Source organism: Numenius arquata, chromosome 9 (assembly GCF_964106895.1).
Source record: "Numenius arquata chromosome 9, bNumArq3.hap1.1, whole genome shotgun sequence".
In the NCBI taxonomy this organism is placed as follows: Eukaryota; Metazoa; Chordata; class Aves; order Charadriiformes; family Scolopacidae; genus Numenius; species Numenius arquata.
The window spans coordinates 727404-751696 of record NC_133584.1 but is presented as its reverse complement, the minus strand read 5'-3'; the positions used below and the strand labels follow the sequence as shown (position 1 = coordinate 751696).

Here is a 24293-nt window from a genome sequence, read left to right as displayed (position 1 = left end):
TGCTGTACTTCAGTGACCTTTTTTTTTTTTTTTAATGAAGGAGTTGCTCTTGGCTGGGTAACTTCACAATCGTTTAAGGAGTTCATGCTTTGGAAGCTGTTGGATGTTCATCTGTTTTCTGTTCAATCTGAGAAGTCTTCAACACACGCACAAGACGCATCCAAGGATGCTGATTCTGCCACCCCAGGAAATGGTACCCTGCTGCAGGCATTGCCTGTACGTTCGTTAGTTTGCCTGCATATGAGACTGCAGGAGATGGGTTTAAATGTTCTTGAAACAAAATTTTCAAAGCTACTGTCAGTCATCGCTGCATTAATGTTCCTTATTGATGATCCGTGACCTGACTCTAAACTCCTGGTAGCCCTTTACAGCACTAGATTGTTTCTTTCTGCTAATCCCATTGTCATTGTGAGTGTATTTTCCTACAGGACAACTGTCCGAACGGACTTGCATCTCTCACCAGTTTTGTACAGAGCAAGGTGCAACAATGGAAGTTTTGATTACTTGAAATTGTTTTCTTCGTAGGCTGAGTCCTTTCTTTCCATCTTGGTGCTCGGTAGCTATGTAGGAGGGCAGGCTTTAGCAAAGGACCTTTCTGCATCTTTTTTCCTTAAAGTGTTCTCCGGTCGCTGGCAGACATCCTGGAAGTGCCAGGGCTGTACCTTGCTCAGTGTTTCTGTTCAGTTTTCCTTTGTGATACAGCTCGTGTATAAGAGGAACCTGATGATTAGTTTCAAAGCAACTTCTTAATGTATCGGAAGTTCTTCACGTGCTGGGGAGTGAAGGAGCAGGAGGACCCAGGCCCAGGTAGAGATGTGGTGTGACTTGTGAAGACATGGAAAAACAACGGAGAGATGGTAAGAGGAACCTGGGTTAGATAATCCTGCAGCTGAAGCTCTAAGCAGCAGTGGCCATTCAGGCAGTGCTCCCGTTTAACTTGGCTCATACTTTCTTACCCTTCAATTAGTCAATCGGAAGGGGAAATGTTGGTAAACATGTAATTTTGTGTTTTGATGACTTATTTGATGTACTAACGTGACTAGATTTCCTTTGGTCTTTTGGTGTAAGCCGTACATTAATCGGCACTGCTGGAGATGGAGGGGTTCAATTTCATAGGAATTACAACTGTTTAAATGGCAACCAAATGTTGCAAAAAAAGTTTAAAATTCTAATTAAAACTCTCAAATATGCCAAAACACGTGTTCTTTGAACCCCATAGCTCCTTTCTAAGGAGATTTTGAAAGCTCCAAGAAAATCCAACCCGCTCTATTCAGGATTGTCTCATCGTTCCACCAGGCTTGATAAATCTGTCTGAATTCAAGTCCAGGCAGTGCTCATCTTAGTCCCTGCAGCTTTAACTGCAGCATATCTGCTTCTGTCGCCTCTGTGCGTGGGCATGTTCCTGTAGTGCTGTAGAAGTGGTGCTGCAGCTGAGGTCCATGTCCATCGGAAGTCTTCCAGCAGGATGGAGGATCTCTGCAATGTGCCTTCTAACCTGGACATCGCCACTGGCAAACCAGCTGATCTGGAGTAGCTCAGGGGACAGCACTAGCCTGACTTTAGACCAAAACTCTCTCCCAGGGCTTCAAGTTTTCTGTAGTAACACAGAGCCTGATGGAAGCCTCAGAACTGAAAAGGCTGAAAGCTTTAGCAACAACGTGTGTTACATCTGATTCTACAAGAGCAACCCTTGAGTCCTGGTGTGAACGTGGGTCGGGCTCTAGACACAGCTTGACCTGAATTAACCACTTTCTGATACCTCCTTCAGGGTTTCAGCAGGCTGCTTTTTGAGGGCAAGAGGTTGGGAGGAGCTGAATTTGCCTTGTTGAACAACTATATGAGCTCCAGAGGCATTGCAAGCTGTGGAAGGTGTGTGTGGTGAGCATGAGAGGGCAGGTCTGGGGGAAGAGCAAGGCTGTCCCCAGCTGGCAGCAGCAAGGTTTTGATTGAGCTTAGCTATCACAGGGACCTGCACCAAGCTGCTCTTGGGCATGGCCAAGGAGGAGACGTGGACATAGAGATCGGCAGCTCTCTCGTGACTTCTGTTTGAAAGTAGATAATGCTTGAGGTGTTCTTTCTTGTCGATTTTCTGAACGTTCTTTGTCCAAGAGTTGATGTGAAAGGAACAGTTGCTACAAGCTGATAGTAAAGAATGGTTCTATTTAAAATAGTGTTTCCGGAAATATGCTGCACTGCCAGGGAAGGCCACTTGTGATCTAAACTTATCTTCTGTCCTAGGCAGACCTATAGATTATGATCTTTGTCCTAAAATACATGGTTTGCAGGGACATGGTACATCAAATCTGTTCTGGATTAACTGAAGCCCGGCCTGTGCATTGCACCACACCACAGAGGCTGTAGCTGGCAGTTGTGGGGAGCTCTCTCTGGGCAGTCTCAGCTGGTCTCTCTTGGTGTAGGTTTTTATCAGAGTGGTGGTAGTTGGAAAAATCTCCATGTTGGAGTGTCTTTTGTGTGAATGTTGTCTCTTCATGCTGCTTCCTGTGAGGTGTTTCATGTCTCAGGTGTCTCCTTGTTTCTTTAGTGTCTCTCTCGCCTGTCTCTCCTCAGTGGACTTTCCAAAACTGTTCTACTTCTATCCCGAAATTAACTTCGCACTGATACTTTTCAAATATTGACTTTTGTGGACATTTAAAGTAGCTCCCAAAGGATCTGCTTTTCCACAGTTGTCACTCTACACAGTATTGAGTTTGCGTAACAGACTATGCTAGCTCCACTTTCATCCCAGGATATATACTGGATGCAAAACACGGAATTGTAAACGATTGCTACGTTCCAGTGACAGTTATGTTTGTGGCGATACTGAAAGGTTAAATGACAAACCCCTTCAGGAAAGGTAGGATTGAAAAAAGCTTTTGCAGTACTTGCAATGGGGGAGACCACATGCAGTTGTGAATGGAAAATCTACCCGAGAGGAAGGCAGCTACGGGAGCTGTGAATGGGAGCTTGGTTCTCCCAGTCTCTCCCCAGTCTCAGAGTGGATCTAAGGGCTTCCAAGCCACAAGGAAGGAACTGCACACCGAGAGGAAAAACACCTTAATTATGGTCAGAAAAATGACTGTCGAGTATGGTTTTATCTCTGTTCCCCGGTGTTTTCTCTTGCTGGGGAAACACTTCGGGGTGTTGTGGGTTGTTGGGTTTTTTTTTCTTCTCAGAATTCTGAGACGCAGTTGGCAGTGAATAGCCCCTGTGGTGACTCAACCTGTTCTCCTGTGAAGGGAAGGAGAACATGACTAAGCCCAAATGATGGGTATTGCAAGTGGGCTATATAAAGCTCTGTCAAGGAAAGAGACTATTTGTGCATTGGCACCTTCAGTGCAAGTCTCCAGGCTTTTTTGGAGGGAGATGTGGAGGTAGGTATAGGCCTCCTCAAATTTCATCAGTGTGCCTCATCTGTAATCACATTTTAAAGTTTTACCTGAGAGGTATGTTTCTGAGGAGGATTTGGAACCATTTCCGTCTACTAAAGGCTGATCTAACTCCCCTGAACTACAGCAAGGAAGTAACAGACCGGCCTGTTCCAGCCTTTAGTCAGCTGATTTTATGGCTTGTTTTTTCTTCAAGAAGAAGCTCAAGTTTTCTTCCCAGCATCTCTGACTTCCAGGAGGGGGGTGCTGGGGAGCAGAAAATGCACCTCTCCTGGCTCTTGCTGTCTGCTCTGTAACTAATGCTGTTTCCATGGTGATTTCTGTGTTTTGTGGTGGTGTAATTTTTTTTTTTTTTTCCTTTTTTTTCTGGGGGCTCCTATTTTTCCCTGGTGGCAATATCTGTCAGGGAGGTTAGTTTCACTGCTAGCCCTCAGTGACCTCTGTCACTTTGTATCTGTGGTGTTCACTGTTCCCTCCTTTTACCAGATGACATGGGTAATTGCAGACTGTTGCCAAAACACATTATCCAAGCATAATCTGAAAAAGTTGTATTTGGTGACTAGGATTCCTGCGTTTGCCAACGTAAACTTTGCTTCAAGTGGTTAAATAGATTTCTGAAAGTAAAAAAGTCACAGTCAGCTGCTTTTAAGCTACCATGATGGGCAACCTGGCCACCTAGGCTGAGCTGCCTTTTTTGGTTTTTTTTTTTTCTTTTTTTTAGACTTAGTAAACTTAACTGGGGGAGATGATGCTGCAGCACTTGTGCTAACCGGCCACCTTCGTGCAGAGCACAGATTTTTGGAATAGAGCACAAAAAAAGTATCCAGGTCAGAAGGGAAGACTTATGCTGAGGCTCAGGAAGCAGTGGGGACCTTCAGACCTACTCCTCCAGCCTATGGAATCCTATCCATATCCTATCCAACTTATTCCAATCCTATGAAACCTCTGGATTTCTGTAACCCTCCAGCTTGGCTGCATCTCCGTGCTTCCTCCAAAACAGAAGTAAGCTTTGCAATAGCGTACTGCTGTAAAGTTGCTGAGTTTGTAACTCTGAGGTGCATTGTTTAACTTCATGTTCCCAAAATAAAAAGGGTTTAAACTGATACTATAAAAGCGCTGACGGACTTTTATGTGCCAAACTGCCCATGCAGCTGTTCTGTTACGGGCTGCAATCTGCAAGCCTCGACTGCACCAACGCACGGGTTCCGTGCTGAGCAGCCTGCCCCCGCAGCAGATAACCACACCACAGAATTGCTCCACGATTCCTTCTCTCTGCGTAGTCTGTTGCGTCCTCATCACGCTATCTAGGTGCAGGACCTCAAATGGGTAAAACAATCTCAAAACGTGTGTTGCACGTAAGTTCTAAAGTAACAGCCACAGTCTTGTGTTCTCTTGCTTCAGGGGTTGTGTTTCCGTGCAAGAAGTGCTTGGCTTGTGGGGCGCCGTTCCTTGTGGCGCTGCTCCCACACTTCTTGCTTGACACAGAACTCACTCGACTCCTGTTTTTTTATGGGATGAACAAGTAGCTGCTACTTCAGGGTGTTCCTGGTTAGTGAGCAGGAGAGACAGCCTTGGCTACAAGAACTGAATTTTACAAAGTGCAGGGTGAGCAGGCTGGACTTGGGTGACTTTTTGTGCTTTGGACTATTCTCTTCACTAAAACCCCAGCTGATAGCAGAGACTTGAGTTGGTAGCGCTGTGGTGTCAGCCGGCTGGTCTTAGTGCGTGACGGAGGGGTGTCTGACCGAAGAGTCCGGTCCTGCCTGCTGTAGCTCTGCATAACCTGCCTCTTAACCGCAGCTAAACCATCTGCCTGCACCATCGGCTAAAAAGTAGAGGTCCTAAGCTGATACGGTACGAGGGACGTTTGGTAGCGGTTGTACTAGTGGCGCTTTCCAGCCAGCCCCGGGCGGGCTGTGGAAGTCAGATGGCGGCTCCCCTTGGGCAGGCCGGGCTGAGGCGGGCGAGCAGTGCTGGGGTGGATGATGGGGCCGTGGCTCCAGGGCCGGCGGAGGCTGGAGTTACGGGGGCAAGGGGGCGGCACGGAGCTGGTGCCTTCCCTCAGGGCGGCTCTGTGAGGAGCCTGGGGGGCTGCGCTGAGGGGAGGGCGGCCCGGCCTCACCCGCGGCCCTGTAGGCCCAGCGGCCCCCCGGCCCTCAGCCGGGCGGGAGCGAGGGAGGTCGCGCTCCCCTCCGTGCCCGCCGGCGCCGGGCCCTCCTCGCAGAGCCGGGTCGGCGGTAAGGGGAGGGCGGCGGCGCAGGGGCCCCGCGGTGGCCGTGAGGGAGGCCGGGCCTGGCGGGGGGTGCTGGCCGCGGCGGGGCTTTGCCCGGGTCTGGCTCTCGGCTAGGCCGCCCGGAGACTGGCTCGTAAACTCAGTCGTTTGTAGGGTGCGGCTTCCCTCCCTGCTTAAAGAGTTTAAACAAAATGTTGTCATCCGTTGGTTAAGGGCAGTGCGTTTTTCTAAGAAAGAGCTGGTTGTATCAGAACTGAGGGCTCTGTGTCCGGCTCTCCTTCTCCTGCACTAGCCCCCCTGGGCTTGCTCTGGGCCACGGACAACCTCTGACTGCTGCCTGGTGGTTTTTGGGGGGTGGTGGTGTAGGTGGGTGGCGATGGGGAGTGTCTGAGGAGTCACCTCATTTCCATCACCAAACCTAACCCCAGATCCCTTAATAACAGCTCACTAAAACTTTTCTCCTCCCCCCTCTGCTTTACATTGGTAGGTAATTCATCTTCATGAAGGAAAGAAACACCTGAGAAGATCCGAGTCAGAACTGTAGCCTTCGCTTCAAGATGCCCCAGAGGGAAAATGCTCATCTGCAAGTCTCATCTTTCAAAACCGCCTGCATTCTTTCAGTCACAGAAAAACATTTTTTGAGAAAGATGACTTGTGAAACATGTGAACAAAGCTGAATGAAAGGATCCTGACTGAAAGGCAACATGCTGTACAATGGACACTCATCGTGAAGGGGTGACGTTGCTCTTAAACTAAAACAGGCACCGTAAAAACACTGATTATAGGATTATAGAAACTGCATCAGAATGTTTGTTAGTCCCAGAAGAGTCAGAAAATGCCATTTTTTGCAGATATTTGCCACTTGCTTCATACTGTGTCTCATGATTTTTTGGGAACCATTTGATAATCACATTGTGAGCCATATGAAGTCCTATTCATACAGATACCTCATAAACAGCTACCATTTTGTGAACGACAGCCTGTCTATCAGCAGGGATAACCTGGACAGAGTATCAAGCTACCAGTACTTGATCAACCACAGAGACAAATGCCAGCAGCAGGATATCCTTCTCCTGTTGTTTGTGAAGACTTCTCCCGAAAACCGGCATCGGAGGGATGCAATTAGACAAACTTGGGGTAATGAGAAGTACGTTCATTCTCAACTTAATGCCAACATTAAAACCCTTTTTGCTCTAGGACGACCAACAGATCGTCTGCAGCACATGCGGCTGCAAAGAGAACTTCTTCTGGAAGACCAGAAATACCATGATTTGATTCAGCAAGACTTCTTGGATACTTTTCACAATCTCACTCTTAAATTGCTTTTGCAGTTTAGCTGGGTGAACGCCTACTGTCCGCATGCCCGGTTCCTCATGTCTGCAGATGACGATATATTTATCCATATGCCAAACCTTGTGGCTTATCTCCAAAGTCTAGCGCAAATGGGTGTTCAAGATCTCTGGATTGGCCGTGTCCACCGCGGATCCCCTCCCGTGAGAGACAAGAGTAGCAAATACTATGTTCCCTATGAAATGTACCAGTGGCCATCTTACCCTGACTACACAGCAGGAGCTGCCTATGTCATATCCAGTGATGTAGCGGCTAAAGTGTATGAGGCTTCGTTGACTCTCAATACAAGTCTTTATATAGATGATGTTTTCATGGGTCTCTGTGCCAATAAAATGGGAATTGTACCACAATATCATGTATTTTTTTCTGGGGAAGGAAAGGCTCCATATCATCCCTGCATTTATAACAAAATGATGACATCTCACGGACACGTAGATGATCTTCACCAGCTCTGGAAGCAGGCTACAGATCCCAAAGTCAAAAAGTTTTCTTCGGGGATTTGGGGTAGAATGTACTGCAGACTAGTCAATATTGTGCTTCTCTGTAAACTGTACTACGAGGACACGTACCCGTGTTCAGCTGCGTTTTCCTAATACTTGAATATCTGCATTGAAGATCCACTGAGCCACAACAGAGCAACAACTTTTTAGCTGTTTATTCAAAATATATGTAAACATGGAAAGAGGTAAAACTTAAATGTGAATAGTTGAGGGGGGCGGGGAGTGGGAAAGCTGGTCCCAAATTCTGTTCAGAAACTCCTACTGGAATAGCTCTCCTGTTGTTCTGCAACTTTTTACATTGTAGCCTGGTTGTTTTTTTTTTACACTCTTCAAGGGATGCAAGTCTGGATTAAAAGAACTGTGATGGACTTGACTTCTAGACTTTGAAATGCTTGGTGAAAATGTCTGTTACTTTGAACTTGTCAGTAAGTCTTAAATTTTTTTTTAAAAAAAGCTATGTGAACTAAGGCACGTGATGGTAAAAAAAAAAAAGAGGAAAATGTGCTATATCAAAATGGAGTAGACCTTTCAAAACACAAGGAAAATAGAACTTCTGACTTCATGACTGAGACTATTGCAGTAGTTTAAGGCAAAGTAAATTGGTCACAAATATTCACCATTTCTCAGTGCTTCATAGAAAGTAAGTCTGGACCTGCACAACTGACAACCAGTGAGTGCTACAGTCTTTTTCTCAAAGCTCCCTCAATCTTTGAAATAGGGAAACGGTGTTTGAGTGCCCTCTGAATTGATTGTTTTAGTAACAAAGGAGCTCCCTTTAGAGCAGGACTGAATATGAAAGGATAAAAATCAAACATTACTCATGTAGCTGGTTTTGCTAATCTTTCTCTGTCTTCTGAATACTGAAACAGTGTATTTAAAACAGTCCGCTCTTTAATAAGCAAATAAGCTAAATGAGTTTTCTTTTTAACAACGTTTCTGCTTTCCAGTACTTGTGGTTCAAAAGGTGAAAAGCAGCAAAAGTCCCCAAGAATGTTACTTATAACAAATTTGAAGCTGTTAAAAGACTTTAAAAAGCAAAATGTCATGTCTGTACTAAGGAAGAGAGAGGGTATTTTCTGCACAAAGTTTGACTTCACAGTGAAGGGACAGGGAGATGTTGATCCACAGAAACTCAGTGCACAAACCAAATCACTAAAATATTTCTCCTGCAGTCTTTAGCACAAGATTATCTTTAAAATATCAGGGTAGTTTTTGCCCACAAATTCCTGTACCTTGAATCTATGTCAATATCACCCACAGCAGGAACAAAACCCCAGTGCGTTGTAAATCGGGATAGAACCGAGTGATGCTGGAGCCCCAGCCGGTCTGAGCTGCACTGTGGTGCCGTACAAATACTGCAGAGAACCAGAGTTTAGGATGTCTGCGGTCTCTCCTTGTATCGCTCACTGCTGCTGTTCTCACCGACTCTCGGGACGGTTATTTTAATTGCTAATTGCCAAACTTGTGGTAGCGCTTCCTGGAGTGGGGACACGGCCCGCAGAAGGTACAGTCAGACATTGCTTGTGATGTGATTTGTTGCTGAACAAGTTTGGTGTGGGCAGTGTCAGGAAACTACTTCTGAAAGCTTGGCTGAGGCAAGGTTATCCGCAGAGCAGTAACAATGCAAAAGCTCACAAATCATCAAGTGTCTGTTGGAAATGTGCTAATTCCAGGAGCAATCCTACTTGCTTTTGCCTAAGACTAGCCTTTTTCTGCCTGGTTTCTCGCTGGGGAGCAGTGAGGTACGTGAGCTGTTTCTCCTGACTGCTGTGTAGAAGAACTATACAGGACTTGGCAGTTGTAAGCTACAAGTAGTAAACTCTTGTTTAAACAATTGCTGCTGCTCTTGGAGCTGTGCTGCAGGTTTAATTGTTAGAATGGCTAATGGAGTATGTTAGCACAGAGAGAAGCTGGGGGCGAGCCTGCGGACTGTTCAGACGGGGGGTAGGTAGCTAGTGGCATTAAGTGAAATACATAACTCCGTATAATTGGTTGTCCAGAAGGAAAAGAATAAGAATCCTAACTGGCCCCAAATGTTGGGTATATAAAGAGCCCACAAATAAAACCTTTCTCGGTGTCAGTATGACTGAGGAATACAACAGCTATGCTTTAGAAAGAATAAATCCAGTTCCTGTTCTTGCCTAAACAGATTGATCACAGTACTGAGGATGGGTGGGTTTTAAAAGAAAAAAAACAACATGACAACTCTAGATCTGTATAACCCATTGGCTCCCAGAGAAATAAATGCTCGTATGGAGAAAGTAGTGTTCTGTACTGAAGGACAGCTGCTTCCTCGGGTGCCTGACCTGTTGAGAGCCCTTTAAACCAACCAGCTGCGCGGCAGAACTGCACGAGTAGAAAAACCACCCTGGTCACTGGAAGGAAAGAGGGTCTGTGTGCGCAGCAGGCAACGCAAAGGCATTGCTAAGACTACATTTTCTCCAGCATAGCTGTGTTGGGATTTCTTGTTTTCACTCATACATGCAAAGGCAAAATAAGTTTTAAGTAGCTTATACTTCTGTAGGGAATAACCTAGCTAACATCTAAAGCACTGCTTAAATGTAGCTTGCCATTATCTTTTGCCCACTGAAATACTTTGTTTTACAGCTGGTTTGAGTTTTGTTTGGATTGTTTCTTCAAAGGGCCTTGGTGTTTGTAGCATGCATTTTCTTCTGCTGCGGTGAAAAGAAGTTGCTTGTTGAATAAAAAGGAAAACATGAAGGCGCTCCTTTCAAAAAGGGAGAAGCTAGAAAACTTCTTATTTTCTGGTTCTAAACACTGACTTAAGATTTGTAGACCTTTATCTGGAACCTCTTCCAACGCTCGTCTCGGTGCTCCAATGCAGGGCTGTCAGCTTTTGCTCCCACAGATGAAACTGTATCAGCCTGAATGGTCACTCCTCCTTCAGAGTTTGACATCGTTGCACAGCATATTTAACGCTCAAATTGTTTTTACCTTTTTGTTCAGTTTGCATCAGTTTCCCTTTGATATTACTAATTTTTATACAAAGTATTCAATATTTATTCTTAAACTTTGCTCTGTACCACAAAAAGACAATTGTTTTGTAAAATTTGTTTTGAATAAACAGAATTATTTCTTTTAAAAAAAAAAAGTCAAACCAAACCAACACAGCGGAGGTGGTGATTATCTCTTGTTCCTTTCTTTGTAACTGCCAGGCTCAGCTCGGATGCTTCTAAATGGGATTCTGAGTCCCCTCTTGGAAGAGGATTTCAAACTGCCTCCCCCCCGTGCCCTGCTTCCTCTCTGTTCTGCCTCCAACCGCACCTCTTGTGGAACAAAAGGCAAAACTGCTGTTCCCGAGAAAGGAGACAGCTCAGAAATTTGTTAATCAAGCTTTTGGGTCTGAAGTGGTGTCGAACTGCCAAATATCACAAGCGTAACCTGTTGTTAATATGAACTTCCAAACGTGTGTGTTCTCTTGGGGCAGCCCTTCCCCAGCAGCTGGGGGTCTGTCTAAATCCCTTCTATTTCAGATCCCGCTTTGCACCTCCGGGAACCCAGCGGGTGGTGCGGAGACCAGTGACAGCCCTTTCACGGGGCAGGATTAAAACCAGATGGCAGTAAGTTGCATTTTTCTATGTGCCCCCACTTTGGCACCATGTCTCAAGGCAGCGTTTACAGAAATACACTCTTTGGCATCACGTAAGGTCGGTGTGTACCTGTGAGAGAGGCACACCGTAGGTGTAAATTCTCTAAGTCGTGCTGGAGAAGAGAAGAAAGGGAAGGAGTCGGTGAGGACTGTGGCGTTCGGTTTGTGGGCTCGTTGCAGGGTGGTGTGGTTTTTTGTGGTTCATTTTGTTTTTTAATTGCTCCCTTTGGCCCGGAAATAGCGCGGTTCAACTAAACTGAACTGGGTTTGCTTGGTGCTTTTTGTTAAACTGAAAGGACTCGAGTATTTGGTGGTTTAGAACGTGTCATTAATCCTCTCCTCCTCAGACTTTGCAGAAAGGGAGAAATGATTATTGCTGGTATTTGAAAAACCAGAAGCTTCTCAAAGGCATGTAGTCAAATATTAATTTCCTGAACACAATGAGACGATCCTTAGTCCCGCTTTTGTGTAAACACATGCAGGACTTTCTCACGTCGTGTAACTAATGCTTCTAGCAAAAACAGAATTGCAGCAGGAACCTCCCGCAAGCCCCCAACCCAACCCAAAAGCTAAACCTTGCTTTTCCAGCCGACAGACTGGATAAACGCGTGGCCAGGAGCATCTCAGTGACTTATTATATCTAATTTATTCATCTCAGTGAACTGCAAAGAAGTTGTAGATAGTGTACTATAAATGCAGTTACCTGCACTCTGAGGACAGAAAAGTGCCGCCGGCTCGCGTGCGCAGCCTTACCTCCTCCTGGATGAGAGGTTCTCGTCGCTCTCGCTCATCACCAGCACTCTGCTGGATCCTCCCTGGCTGGCCTCGTGCATCACTTCGATCTGCACTCAGAGGACACGGGAAAAGGAAAAGTACGTCACTGCTGATGCTTTTATTTTGAGAACTTTAGCTCTTTAAAAGAGTAAAACCCAGATCCTACCTAGTCTAGTAAGTCACTGGAGAAGTTAAAATAATGATGAATTCTAGCTGTGTAGGTTTTAGCCAGACAAGTTAAACTAATAATGAATTCTAGATGTGTAGCTTAGAAATCAGGAACACCATGCATGGGTTGTAACTAGAGGATACCTCTTTCTCCCTGTTTATCTGCTTCCTCAGTCAGTACTGCCATGGGAGGCATTCCTGACTCCAGGCAAACTCTTTATGTTCTCCCACCGCAGAAGGTGAATGATCTCCTCATGCAGACAATTACAGGCACAACAGCCTGTTCCTTAGACTCTGAAATATTACTATTTTCTGTTTCCAGCCTGAAGCCAACCCAAAGGCTTCACGTTTTCAAAGTTGTTTGTACAGTGCCATGTGGAGAAGTCCAGGGAATCGTCTCGTGCCTCCGAGAAGTGTCCCTCTCCAATACCGAGCACAGCGCACGTGCGCAGGGGCTGGCCCCAGGCTGACAGGGACTCGGGCTTTGTACCTAATATTTTGATAAACATTAACCTACTTGTCCAGTCTTGCAGAGCTGGATCACTTCAGGTGTGCTCCAGGCAAGCTGGAAGGAAGCTTCTCCTCTTGCCTGCAGCTTTTAAAGTCATGTGCTCGAAGGCACCCTTCAAATCCAGTGGCACAGCTCAGCTGCTGAGTTCGCAGTCAATCCAAGCCAATACCTACCCCCCGGTAGCGTCTGTGAGTTCCTGGGCACTGCCACTTTCAAAGGCTGATTCTGGGGAAAAAAGCAGTGGCCTGTCTTGTACCCTCTAGAGCTACATTATTTAGCTGGTTGGGGATGATGACGGAATCCATTAATAAACTCTCCTCGCCTGAACTATTATCAGAGCAAATAAAATACAAACAAAAGCGTTATAGCAACAATGGGAGGGAAGGAGCGGGCACATAATTTGCGCTGTGCTCTTGGAAAGCAGACTGGAAAATGACGGAGCGTGTGTGTTCGTAAGGCCCGTGCGGTGCTGCTGCACACAGCCGTGTGGGAGGAATGCGTTACTGGTGGGAACGCCTCTCCCCCACACTGCCCGACTTCTCCTGCTATTCTATTCGAATATTGGTTGTATTATGTCCCTCAACACAGCCAGGGCCCACCCTTACTTTTTTCTTTCTCAAAACATACCTTAAATTGCATTTTTTACCATTCTAATGATGTGCTGCCCTAAAGAGCTAATAATATAAATCTTAATGCAGGGAGGATGCAAGAAAATTATGGCAAAGGGCTGTTTATTTAAAAGGTTGCGAGTGAATGGCACTGCATGTGTTTTGATTTTTGTCTTATTTTTGGTAGACATTTAACTACAGGGGATGCCAGCAAAGTTACAAAACATTTGTGTGCAGACCATTAAGAACACAATTTCAGTGGTACTCCTGTCTCTGTCACAGATATATTCACATGGGCTAAACCCAAAGATTTTAAATAAGACAACACAAAAGCAAAATTTCCCTGACCCTTCCTTGCCCACGCAGCAACAGGAAGAGTGGGATTGTTGGTTGGTTTCTTGGTGGTTGGTTTATTGTTAAGTATTAAACGCCTGGTCTTTCCTCCTTTGTGTAGAAACTGCCCTTAGAAAATACTTAGTGAGGGAAAATACGTAACTTTGTAAACCCCTGAACATACCACATCTCAGCTTCAGGGGAGCTGGAATGAGATTCCAGTGTCAGAAGGAAAACAGTTCACGCGCTGTAAGGAAGGACGGGCACTTTGGATGCACTTCAGTGTGTTACTGTTGGACGTTCCCTCTGCACTTCCCCGTCCATGATTTCCAAGGGATTTCTACTTTAGTGTAACTTGGTTTTCCATGTACACGAGCATAAATCTTTTAACACTGCCATCTGAGTAACTTTCAAACTGCAGCATGAAGTGTAAAAAAAAATCCTTAGCAGAGAGTTAACTTGGAAAAGTTCAGATTTTTAATTCCAAGTATAAATACATAAACCTACATTTATATTGTTTTGAGTTCTCTCACAACATGGGATGTCCCCAAAACCACAGATACTCCTACCTTAATTCCACCTTTAGTCTTCTTAATGTTTTTCTTTTTTGATAACTCGACTTCAGAGATGGACTTTGGAGGACAGGAAATTTCTGTGGATCTCCTGTTGACAGCTGAAGGAGTCAAAAAGAAAGTCACATTAGAAAACGTGTGCTAGAAATTGAAATACTACTTCCTGCTACAGGCCATGAGTAAAGTTCCTGGCACAGCGGTGGTATGGAGAGCTGGCTCGGAGAAGGGAGCTGTGGCTGGTGAAGGACCAGCTGGGACAGGGGATGGGCCACGCTCGGTGCTCCACGGTGGCTGGGGCTGGCGCTTACGGCTCCCCCCGGCAGCCCCCTTAGGGCGGCACAGCAAATGTTGGCCGGCTCTATCAATAGTTGGGCAATTCCCACGTGCACAGTTTTCCAGCTCAGGCGTTGTGGCTTGTAGGGGTTCCCCAAGAAGGGACATTTTGGTTCTGAGAATGGTTCGTTAACGTCAGACTGTAAAGGATTGTTCCCTGTCAGCTCTCATCACACGAAGAAGTCCTGGCTCTATTAAAAACCCCAAGACATTGTTTCATGCCCTTGCCCACACACACATACCAGGCAATCCCAGCTCCCCCGGGTACCTGCCAGTGCTCGGGTACCCCGTCTCAACCCGAGTGCAGCCCGTTGATTGCTCTGCACAGCCCACTCCCAAGTGTGTATGCACTGCATGTGTTATGACACGAATGGAAGCAAAGGAATTCACTTCAGGAAACCTGAGAACTTTCGCCTAGAACAGCACGGTCAGCAATACCGAGTTGTGTAGCAGAAAGCTCTCGAGCTGAAGGGACGAGTGATACTGGGACAACAGTCCTGGCCCAGAGGCAGCAGAAAGCCTGGAAACCCGTTATGGCTTGGTGTCTGGATCCCAACCTGTGAACTGGGAGAGCTCCAGGTGACCCAGGGAAGACAGTGCTGGCCAGTTTGAGTGAAAGATAACGCGTTTGCAGAAAGTCCAAGTGCAGATGCTCCTTGACCCAGCAAATCCCCCCGGTGGGTTTATCGCCTTACTCAGACACACGTCAGACAGAAGGCAGCAGGTACGAGATAAGGAAACAAACCCAGATCCAAGTGCTTGTATTCCAGGGGTGAATTTGATTCAGATTGACCCAGCAAACTTTCCCCTTCCAGTTTGACCCAGCAATGAATTGCAAACAGGAAGGAATCTGTTTTCAGTTATGCTCCAGAGTATTTTTGAGTTACTGGAGCTGCTCATGTCACTACACTGAAGTAGTTTCTGGATCATTTAGAAAGAACCAGCTAAGTACTCTGGAACTGGAGATGTGTTATAAGGGAAACTCCCTTACAAAATTCAGTAGAGTTGGCCATGCCGAGGTCATTACTGCACTGGGGAAGCTGAAGGTGTTCGACTGCCCACTAAAAGAACAAAGGCACAGGAACAGAGGAAACTCTATCCATAAACAATCCCAGCTCCGCACGGTTTCAAGGTTGTTTTCATCCTGTTGTTGCACAGCACTCCCCCAGACCGTGAGTAAGGACAATTCCATTTTGAACTCATTAATACTTTACATTGCTTGATGCTTTTAAAGAAAACATTGTTAAAGGGCATTGTATGTGGAGATAACATACAATGTTTTTATTGAACGGCTATTTCCAGTAAAGCAGGGTTTGGATCTGCCGCTTGCATTCACCTGGAGCCCCGCTGTGCTTCTCCTACAGGGCTGTAATACAGCTCACTGGTTTTTAAGAACACGCTGCATACATATGGAATTAGGGTTTATTACCCAGCGCACAGCAAGGGGTGAGGTGGGCTGGATGTCCCTACAGCTGCTGGGATGGGGCATGTCCTCAATGTGCTTCGCAGCCTCTGCACCACTGCAGGACTGGAATAAATGCCGTGAGGACAACTTGCTGCACTGCCCGTGGGACAAGGCTGTGGGTTCAGCCACTTCCCCCCAGGGGGGCTGAATCGCACAACGAGGCACCACCAGAACCACGTGTGTCTCCCAGGCGCTCGGGGAGAGCCGGACCAGTCCATCCAGGTCACGGGCTCAGGTTTGCTCCTGCCAGAGTGGATGTAGCTCATTAGCCAGCAAAAGGGACTCCGTAGTCAAGATTTGGGACACAGACCCAGCACTTGCAAGATGTTCAAAGTCCCCCTCAGGTAAGAACCATATTTCACATCCAGGTCCCGTGTGAACTTCCCAGCCCCAACACGTGTCCCCATCTGTTTTCCCTGGGAGAGTTTGTGCCTTCTCAGTAATGACCTGCAGCAGAACCAGAGTCAGGCACGGAAACGACTGGTCTGCTCCACTGTTCATCGGGGCCTGCAGCTCACGCTTTCCCCCAGGAACATGAGTTTGAAGATAATTAAAGATTTAATAGTGGTTTTGAATGCTGATGATGACAAAATAGTGTGCTTAGGCAGCTAAGAAACACCAGAGATTCTAAGGTTTATCATTTAATGACTTAATACAGAAAGTCTTTTCCATTCTTAGGCAATATACTCTATACTTCTTTGCTCTAGCAAAAATTGCTGAAAGTCTGCCCATATGAGCAGCAGAGCACGAGGCCCCTGTACGTGGAATATTATTCTGTAAGGAGAGACACTACTTGGCTTCCTCAGAGTCGCCCGAGCACGCTAGAGCCCTGCAGCCACAAAATTGAAAGCATCTTTTCCTTTTCTCTGCTTCGTTTATAGAAATACCTCGAACTATAGAAACTGGTTGTTTCCCAAAACCATTAATGAAAGTCACATGCACCGTCTTTTCTGAGTCAGCCCTCTGCAGCCGCGGCTCTCCTGCACACAGCCCCTGCCTCCTGCAAGACATTCTGCTTTTATCCTCTACCAGCTGTTAGCAGTTAGTGAGCATCAGGCATTACTGACTGCGAGGAATGCTGGAAAGGACCCAAGGAGCAGTCATACACGTTTAACAGAGATGGAACCAGTTTAATTCTTATTATTTAAAGAACTGAAAAGGCTCCAGCTGTACTCCCCCATATGAATTTCATGTTCCAAGCTGGCTTTCTGAGATGCTTGTAGGGTGAGTCATGGATTTTGTATGTACAACGTGCTGTTAAACATGTTATTTGCTTAATGAGGTCACAGAAGCTTTGACATCTCTGCTCCTGTATTGCACATTTCTGTTGCACACAAAGAAATCTCTAGGTGAATGCTTTATAGCCTCTGGAAGGTGAGAGATGCCAGCAGCAAAGCTACATGCGCCAGCCTCATTTTGCCCCTTTCCTGCTAAGACGTCTTGGTCCACCCTCCTCTGGGAATCCTTTCCTCAGTCAGCGCATGGAATCAACCACAGGTAATCCATGAGCAGCTACTCACTATTCTGATGTGTCTGTACTTCTCAGCGGGGGCCCACAGCCTTACCATCCGTATGCTGTTTCAATCCCTGCTCTGAAAATAACTTTTTTTTCTAATGGTCCTTTTTACAATTCAAGTGTTCCATAAATGTTTACTGAGCTGTTTTCACAACACTTCTCAGAGGTAACAGCCTGTTACCAACAGCACTGAGAGCCACGAGTTCCACAGATAAAGATCAAAAGATTCTACTACTACTTTGGGAGTGAACTGAGTTTTCAGATTACCGGGTACTACGTGCGCTTCACACGTCCAAGAGCGCATGCCCTGCCCAGCAATTCCGATTTCAGTCTCTCACTGTTCTTCCAATGTAGATTTCTTTACATAGTTGCACAAGTTATTAAAAACAACCCCTCCTCCCCCAATTGTACTGAGTTGAATCACATAAACTGGATTTTTAAGAGGGTTGCAACCTTTTCATCTCCTGCAGCAGCTTCTCTTCCCCAGGTCAGCAGGAGCAAAAGCAGCAGTAAGCAGTCACAGTGCCAGGGCTGGCACCGGAATGGTGAAACCCACCTGAACCGGGTCCCTCTCCTCCCCACACACTCCTGTCTCCTTCCTCGACAGCGCCACCGCTCCTGGAGCCGGACCAGGAGGAGCTGAAGTAGCCAAAACAAACCAAACACCCCCACGGAGGCAGTTTTCAGTTTCCTCCGTTGTTCCCAGTGGTTCTGTGAGCGTGGGCACCGTGGGAAAGCAGAGCCACGCACCGCTGTGGGGCAGAGGAGAAGGGGGCTCTCACAGCCCTGTACAGAAGGGCCGGGGCCACTGCAGGACAGGGCTGTAGGGGAACGAGCCCCGCCGGGGATGAGAAACACACCGTGTCTCTGGGTCCCGCAGAGCTTGGCTGACAACAAAGGAGAGGAGACTGCAGGAGCCAAACTGTAGCAAGTTCATACATCATAGAATCATGAATGTGTATGAACTGAGATTATTTTTTTTTTATTTTTTCCAAGTGCTTATAATGCTGCCAAATCCAGGACAAAACTACTTTGTGCTGCCGTGTTCCCGTTCTCCCCACAAAGGGAACCGCAACAAGACAATTCTCCTAGCTTTCCTCACTGAGTTGGCCAAACCATTTTTTACCAAGTTTTCCAAGAAAGCGTCATGCTGAAAAAGATGGCCTTTGGGAAAGCTTCATTTCAAAGAGTTAGAGTTTGGGAGAATTAAAAGGAAATGAAAACAGAGAAATGCTAACTACAGTCACCCTAACAGCTCGTGTCATCCGTTCCAGCCCCACGGCTTACCCTGCGGTGCCCCACAGCCACGGGCAATACTGCCTGCATGGCTTAACTTTGGGGACTTACCCCAATCCGCTCTAGCCAAGGAGTCTTGTACAGAAACACAGTCCAATAATCAGAAGTGATGCTCTCAGAAATGGACTAGAGCAAAGGAACTTCCCCATCGAGTGCCACCTCTTTCCTCCCAACACGTGGAGGGAGGAGTTGAGCCATTAGCAGTATATTCAAGCAGCTTCCACTGGGAGTAAGCAGAGCTCTCCTGGAAATAAGGTGTGAAATATACTACTTAAATATTTTCAAGGCACTTATAAAAGGGTCAGCAGAGGGTTTTCTGCCTTTTCTAGGTTGAATCTGTGAATACCATTTAAGCAGATTCCCACAGTTAAAGCGTGTATCAAGTCCAGCTGGCAGAGACTTTTGAGCATCACGATAATTCCAGTACTGGTTTTTCAATGTTGAACAGGTCTCTCCCTGCAAAATTTACAAGTTCACTTGTGAAACCAAAAGCTTCAAGCAAGAATGGGATGAATTTAAAATTTTGCTTCAGAATTTCCAGACCCACCGAAAAGCATTGGGTAGGGGAGAGTTTAGATCACAGCTCCGAGCTGCCTTCCTGCATCTTCACCGAGCTAAGGCTTAGCCAAGAGGCACCAGAATCCCCGAGGACAGAGAGGTAAGGAACTGGCACAGCCACTGCTCTGACAGAAACGTGCCCTCTCTCTCAGCCCCGGTGCCAGCTCTGCCTGCAGGCTCCTACGTGCGTGCCCACGGAAAACCAGACTCTCACAGTGACAATAATGGAGTATTTCATGCCTGAGCCTTCCCATCGGTTAAGATTTTTTCCATCAGCACCCTGAATTGGGTCGAACTTTCCCTACTGCTCCTTGTTAGGGAAATGGAGAGTCAGCAAGTGAAAACAAAACAAAACAAAATCTATTCTGGAACAAATGCAACTTTTTTTTTTTTCCTTTCACAGCCAGCCATTGCAATGCTGCGGTGGGATTGTTCCATCTGCTGCCCGGGGACAAAAGCCTTTCTTTCTGGTCTTCTGTTTCTGTTTACTACATTTTATTGCCTTTGCCTGCCTTTGTATTTACACAGCCTAGGAATATGGTATTTTCCTGTTGCCATATTCTAGTTTGCAAGTTTTTAGAATTATCCAGGTATGGGTAACAAATAACAGCGAGTTATACAGTAGCTGTTTCAAGAAAGTGCTCTCAGCCTCTTTCGTTTTCCCAAGATGCTGCTCAATAAATTCTCCCCATAAATACATGCTGATTCCGCATTGACCCTATGCGCGTGAAGGACGGGCACAGAGGAAAGTCCAAAAGAGGGTCACTTCAAGAAGAACAGTTTCACGGCCTCATTTTCAAGGCCTGGAACAGGACTCAGTGCCCCTGTTTCCATTCTCAGCCACGTTCCACTCAGACTGCGAAACCCCTTGGTGAATCACTCAGTTTATCTGTGCTTCACTTTCCTTTCTGAAAATAAAAAAAGAGGTTAAAATATTTACCAGTACTTGCCAGGTGCTTTGGCATTCTGAGGGAAAGGGCACTTGGGAAATTCAAAGTATAACCCTTGGCAGCGGACAGTTGGGTAATACCCAGAGGATGCCATTACACAGGGCAGGTGAATACACATGTACAGCTCACGGCAGTTACACTGACTGGTTTTGAGCCCCAGGACAAGCTGTAGGTGGTCAGGGAGTTGTGTTTCTCTGCACAGAGGTACCCCAGGTCAATCATCTTCAGGCACAAAGAACCGGAATGAGGTGCTACGGTCTCCTCATCAGTGTCTGAACGGGACCGCGTTGCACTTTGCACCTCCTCAGAGGACAGTTTCAGCAACATTCTAAAATAAATTTCAGCTGCCTATTAATCGGCAACAGGACATCAGAGGCTGATCTTTGTCACACAGTTATCCCGTGTTGTGCTGTATAACACCCACCTGCAACGCAAGGGAGCATCTCATGATTTTCTGTGAAAGAGCTGACAGTGTTGGATCGGCGGTAGGGACCAGAATCAAGCTTAAAGCATTGTCATTTATATACTAATGACTACTTTTTAAGGTTCTATCTATACCAAAAGTTAAATTTAAAAAAAAATAATCTGTGAGTGCTCTAAAATGCCAAGAAAGAAGCTGAAGAATCACAAACACAGGAACAGGAACGCAAGACCAGCCTTGAGGCTGAAGCTGCAGTGTCACAGCAGGTGAGAGCCACTCAGACTGTGCAACCACTGACAGGGACGCACCAGCTCTGACCTACTGACCCCCTAACCCCATTTCTCTGCACCTTCCTTTGCCTCAGCACCAGTGGCCACACAGTGAACAAGCTGATCAACTTTGAGGTGAGTGCTGCTTTAAGAAGGTGATGGTGCCACGTGGTCTCCAGAGCTCCCTACATTTTTCCAACTCATGCAATGGAAAACTCACCACTACATGGTCACAGCCAGTTCATTGAGCTGTTGAAGTAAATCACAACTCACACAGCTAACTGACTGCCACCAACAGGGCAAGAGGGGGAGACACTGCTGGAGGATACGGGCAGCAGAGCAGAACCTCTTCAAAGGCATCATGATCTCAGCCCGCCTTAAGCCAACAGTGAAGCTGGAACTTGAGGCAGCAGCTGTATGTCAAGAACACAGCTAGCCTGGTTTGGGGGGAAAAGGACAGATGTCAAACCAGCACCGTCACTGGAAGAGGATCTTCCTTGGTGAGAAAGGCTGGGTGCTGGGAAGCAGAGGAGGACAACAGGGACATTTGTGTGACCTTGTGATAGTATGCTTAGAAAGCAAAACGGTCAGGCCAATGGCCATCCTAATCTTCCTCTTGAGAAAGCAAAGTTTATTGCATGTTCTCCATGCAAATTAGTTTTTTTCAATGCTTTTTGCTAAAGGTTCTCCCTTTAAAAAGCCCTAAGATTCCATTTTTCAGTTCCTTATGACCACCCCTGCTGAAAAGGGACAACTTCTTCCTGCCACCGAGTCCAGGGTAACTGGTCTCCAGGGTCTCAGATCAGCCTCACCCATGCTCTTTTCCACAGAACATGTCTATCTTGGCTAACCTCAAATCAGGAACTTTCACTAAATTCCAAACAGAAGCACCATTCAACTTTTATAATGAGTAGAGGACAACACTAGAAAGGGAATAAACAGTTCTGTAGAGGGAGAGAGCAAAACTTGCACAAATGAGTCAGTGTCGCTAGTGAATCCTTAACCTTTGCAAGCATCTGATCGAAACTTGAGGGATTGTGACATTTAAAGTCAAATATTCACATACCAGGATGTGCAACAGAAAAGAGGTTCTCACGCTCACTTTTTGTAATTGTAGTGACTACGAGTTTGCAAAGAGCCTGGTTTGGGTTTTCAAGAATTAGCAGTACAAGACAAACTGAGAAGCAGCACAGAAATGCACCCTGTAGATTAGACCTGGGAAGAGAAGCCTGATTTTTCTTTTGATTCACCCTTGCTTGAACGTTTGCAGTGACAGATAATCCATATCCAATTTTAACAGCTGGGCCTAGAGGGCTGACACTGAACACCAAACACAACTTTTCATTCTGATAATGAAAATTAAACATGACCATGTGGAAACAATGTTGGTGCGTATCTGGAAGCAGCTGCTGAGGGCCTACCTACTCCTGCTGGTCTGGTGATCTTTGGTGAGGCTCGCTTTGGGGAAGATTCGGGGTGCGGGGCAACAGGCTGCACTGGCCGGGTCTGCTTGGCTGCCAGCTTCTTCAGACTTACTTGTCTCTTGTCAAACATTTCTTGTACATCTTCTAGTTTCTGTAGAATTTTTTGGGCATTGGCCTAGGCAAAGAAGAGGCAAACAACGGAGATAGTCAGTGCTGGACTCAGCAACTTAAGAAAGGACTTGTGTTACCCTCTCAGACTAGAGCTGAAGATCGCTCTGTGCTGCAGTTTGATGCACCCAGCCCATGTGCTGCCACAGAGCTCGGTGACACCGAGCAGCACGCGGTGACTCTTGCAGTTTTTCTAGTATCACCCTGAAGAAAATCACCAATGTGTTCCATGACTATTCATCCAAGAAAAACATCCTGCCCCAAGTGCTCACCTCAGTGCCCTTGTGGTGTATGGAGAGAGGCATGTTTGAGCAGACCCAGTGCACTCACTTGTACAAGGCCAGTGGTAATTCTGAAATTCTAAGTGAGTGACTGCACATCTGAGGGGTTTTACCTTTATTTCAGGGGTGAGGATCATGTCAAACTGATTGTAGAACTCCTTTGGGTTGGAGAGCTGGTGCTCCTTGGCTGTTACCAGGAACTTCTCAATCTCAACGAGTGCGGTTTCAGCTCCCTCTTGTGACTGGCACTTGTCCACAGCTTGGGAAGCCAAGAGGTAGATTCCAGCTTCGCACCATTGGCTTGCCTTTAAAGAAAAATGGGACAAGAAGGACTCCATCATGTCCACGTTGGGAAGTGTTGCTCCTGCTCCATGAAATACAGATTTGCCCTAACATGTCACTACAGGGAATGGAAGTCACCCAACAGTTCCTGGCCACAAGTCGCCCCACCTCGAGATGCAGAACAATGGCGAGTTCAGTTCAGCTCCCATGAGCTAGATGGGCCAGTAACACCTAAAATAATAATATTCTAAGCCAAGAGGAGAAGTGCTGCTGCACATCGACTGTTAGCTGTACTACCTCATTTCGGTGTTCAGTCACACAACTATCCAGAACCCGAAACAAGTATTTGACCCCTATCAAAACTCCCCAAAGCTGCTTAGGCCTATAAAACTCAGTTAAAAATATTCCAAAGCAGGCTTTTACCATAAAAATTTGGTAATTCCTGTTTTGGATGAGGCTGGAATAGCACGCAGACATTCTCAAAGCATTTAGCTTGCTATTCTGGCTAGGTCAGAGAAAGTGAAACAACTTAATAAGCAGTAAACTGTTTATTTTTAAGCACTGGAATGTGTTTAGTTCTCGTTTCAAATTTAGGCCTTGCTCAATTTTTTCTTCATTTCCCACTTTTCATCATTTTAAGACCATGATTATGGGAAGCTATTGCTCCAATTTCTATAGTAACAGTTTCTGAATGAAATGGCGAAAAAAAGGAAAATAATACTAAGAGAAAAAAATACCTTTTTCTCTTCATCCAAATTACCCGAGCTTATAAAAACATTCATTTTCAGGAGAACCTTAACCAGGGCTGTTCTCGGAGAAGGTTCGCTCACCTTATCTAACTGCTTGTGCAGCTCAAGAGACTTTCCCAAAACATCGTACTTTTTCTTGGTCTCATTGGTAAAGTCATCACAAATACGCCTGAGTTCAACACACTTTGGTCTAATGGAGTCAACCGCATAATGGTTGTTTTGGATGAGCTGTTCTCCGTGGAGAGCTAGAGACTGGGCCTTCTCCAAAGGTTCCTGGGAAATTCACGAGAAAGAAATCCAAAGTTAGACTTTAAAATGACACATATAATAAAGACATCTCTGTAACCCCAGGTGCAGCCTGGAGGTGAAGGTCTGAGATATTGATCCAGCTGATATGTCTGTCTTTGTGAAGTCAGTTTTGACTATGTCTCACAGTGAAGACCAGCTTTGTTGTCAGTGAGTGTCCTGAAACGCAAGAGGTTCCATCTAAACATGAGGAAACACTTTTTTTACTGTGAGGGTGACCGAGCACTAGA

The 24293-nt window shown here is 46.1% G+C and overlaps 2 protein-coding genes across 2 annotated transcripts in view; one reads left to right on the top strand and one right to left on the bottom strand.

Moving 5' to 3' along the window:
- The window catches only part of MCF2L2 (MCF.2 cell line derived transforming sequence-like 2), a 132695-nt gene that overhangs the window by 68274 nt on the left and 40128 nt on the right, over positions 1-24293 (bottom strand). Inside the window, exons 11-15 of the mRNA XM_074153636.1 lie at positions 23839-24030; positions 22840-23031; positions 22275-22452; positions 14043-14146; positions 11833-11921 (exon numbers count right to left, since the gene is read on the bottom strand). Coding sequence (XP_074009737.1) covers positions 11833-11921; positions 14043-14146; positions 22275-22452; positions 22840-23031; positions 23839-24030 — 755 coding nt within the window. The remainder of the gene's footprint in view (positions 1-11832; positions 11922-14042; positions 14147-22274; positions 22453-22839; positions 23032-23838; positions 24031-24293) is intronic.
- On the top strand, positions 6426-7562 carry B3GNT5 (UDP-GlcNAc:betaGal beta-1,3-N-acetylglucosaminyltransferase 5). Its single transcript, XM_074153637.1, has one exon. The coding sequence runs from the start codon at positions 6426-6428 to the stop codon at positions 7560-7562; it is 1137 nt and encodes a 378-aa protein (XP_074009738.1).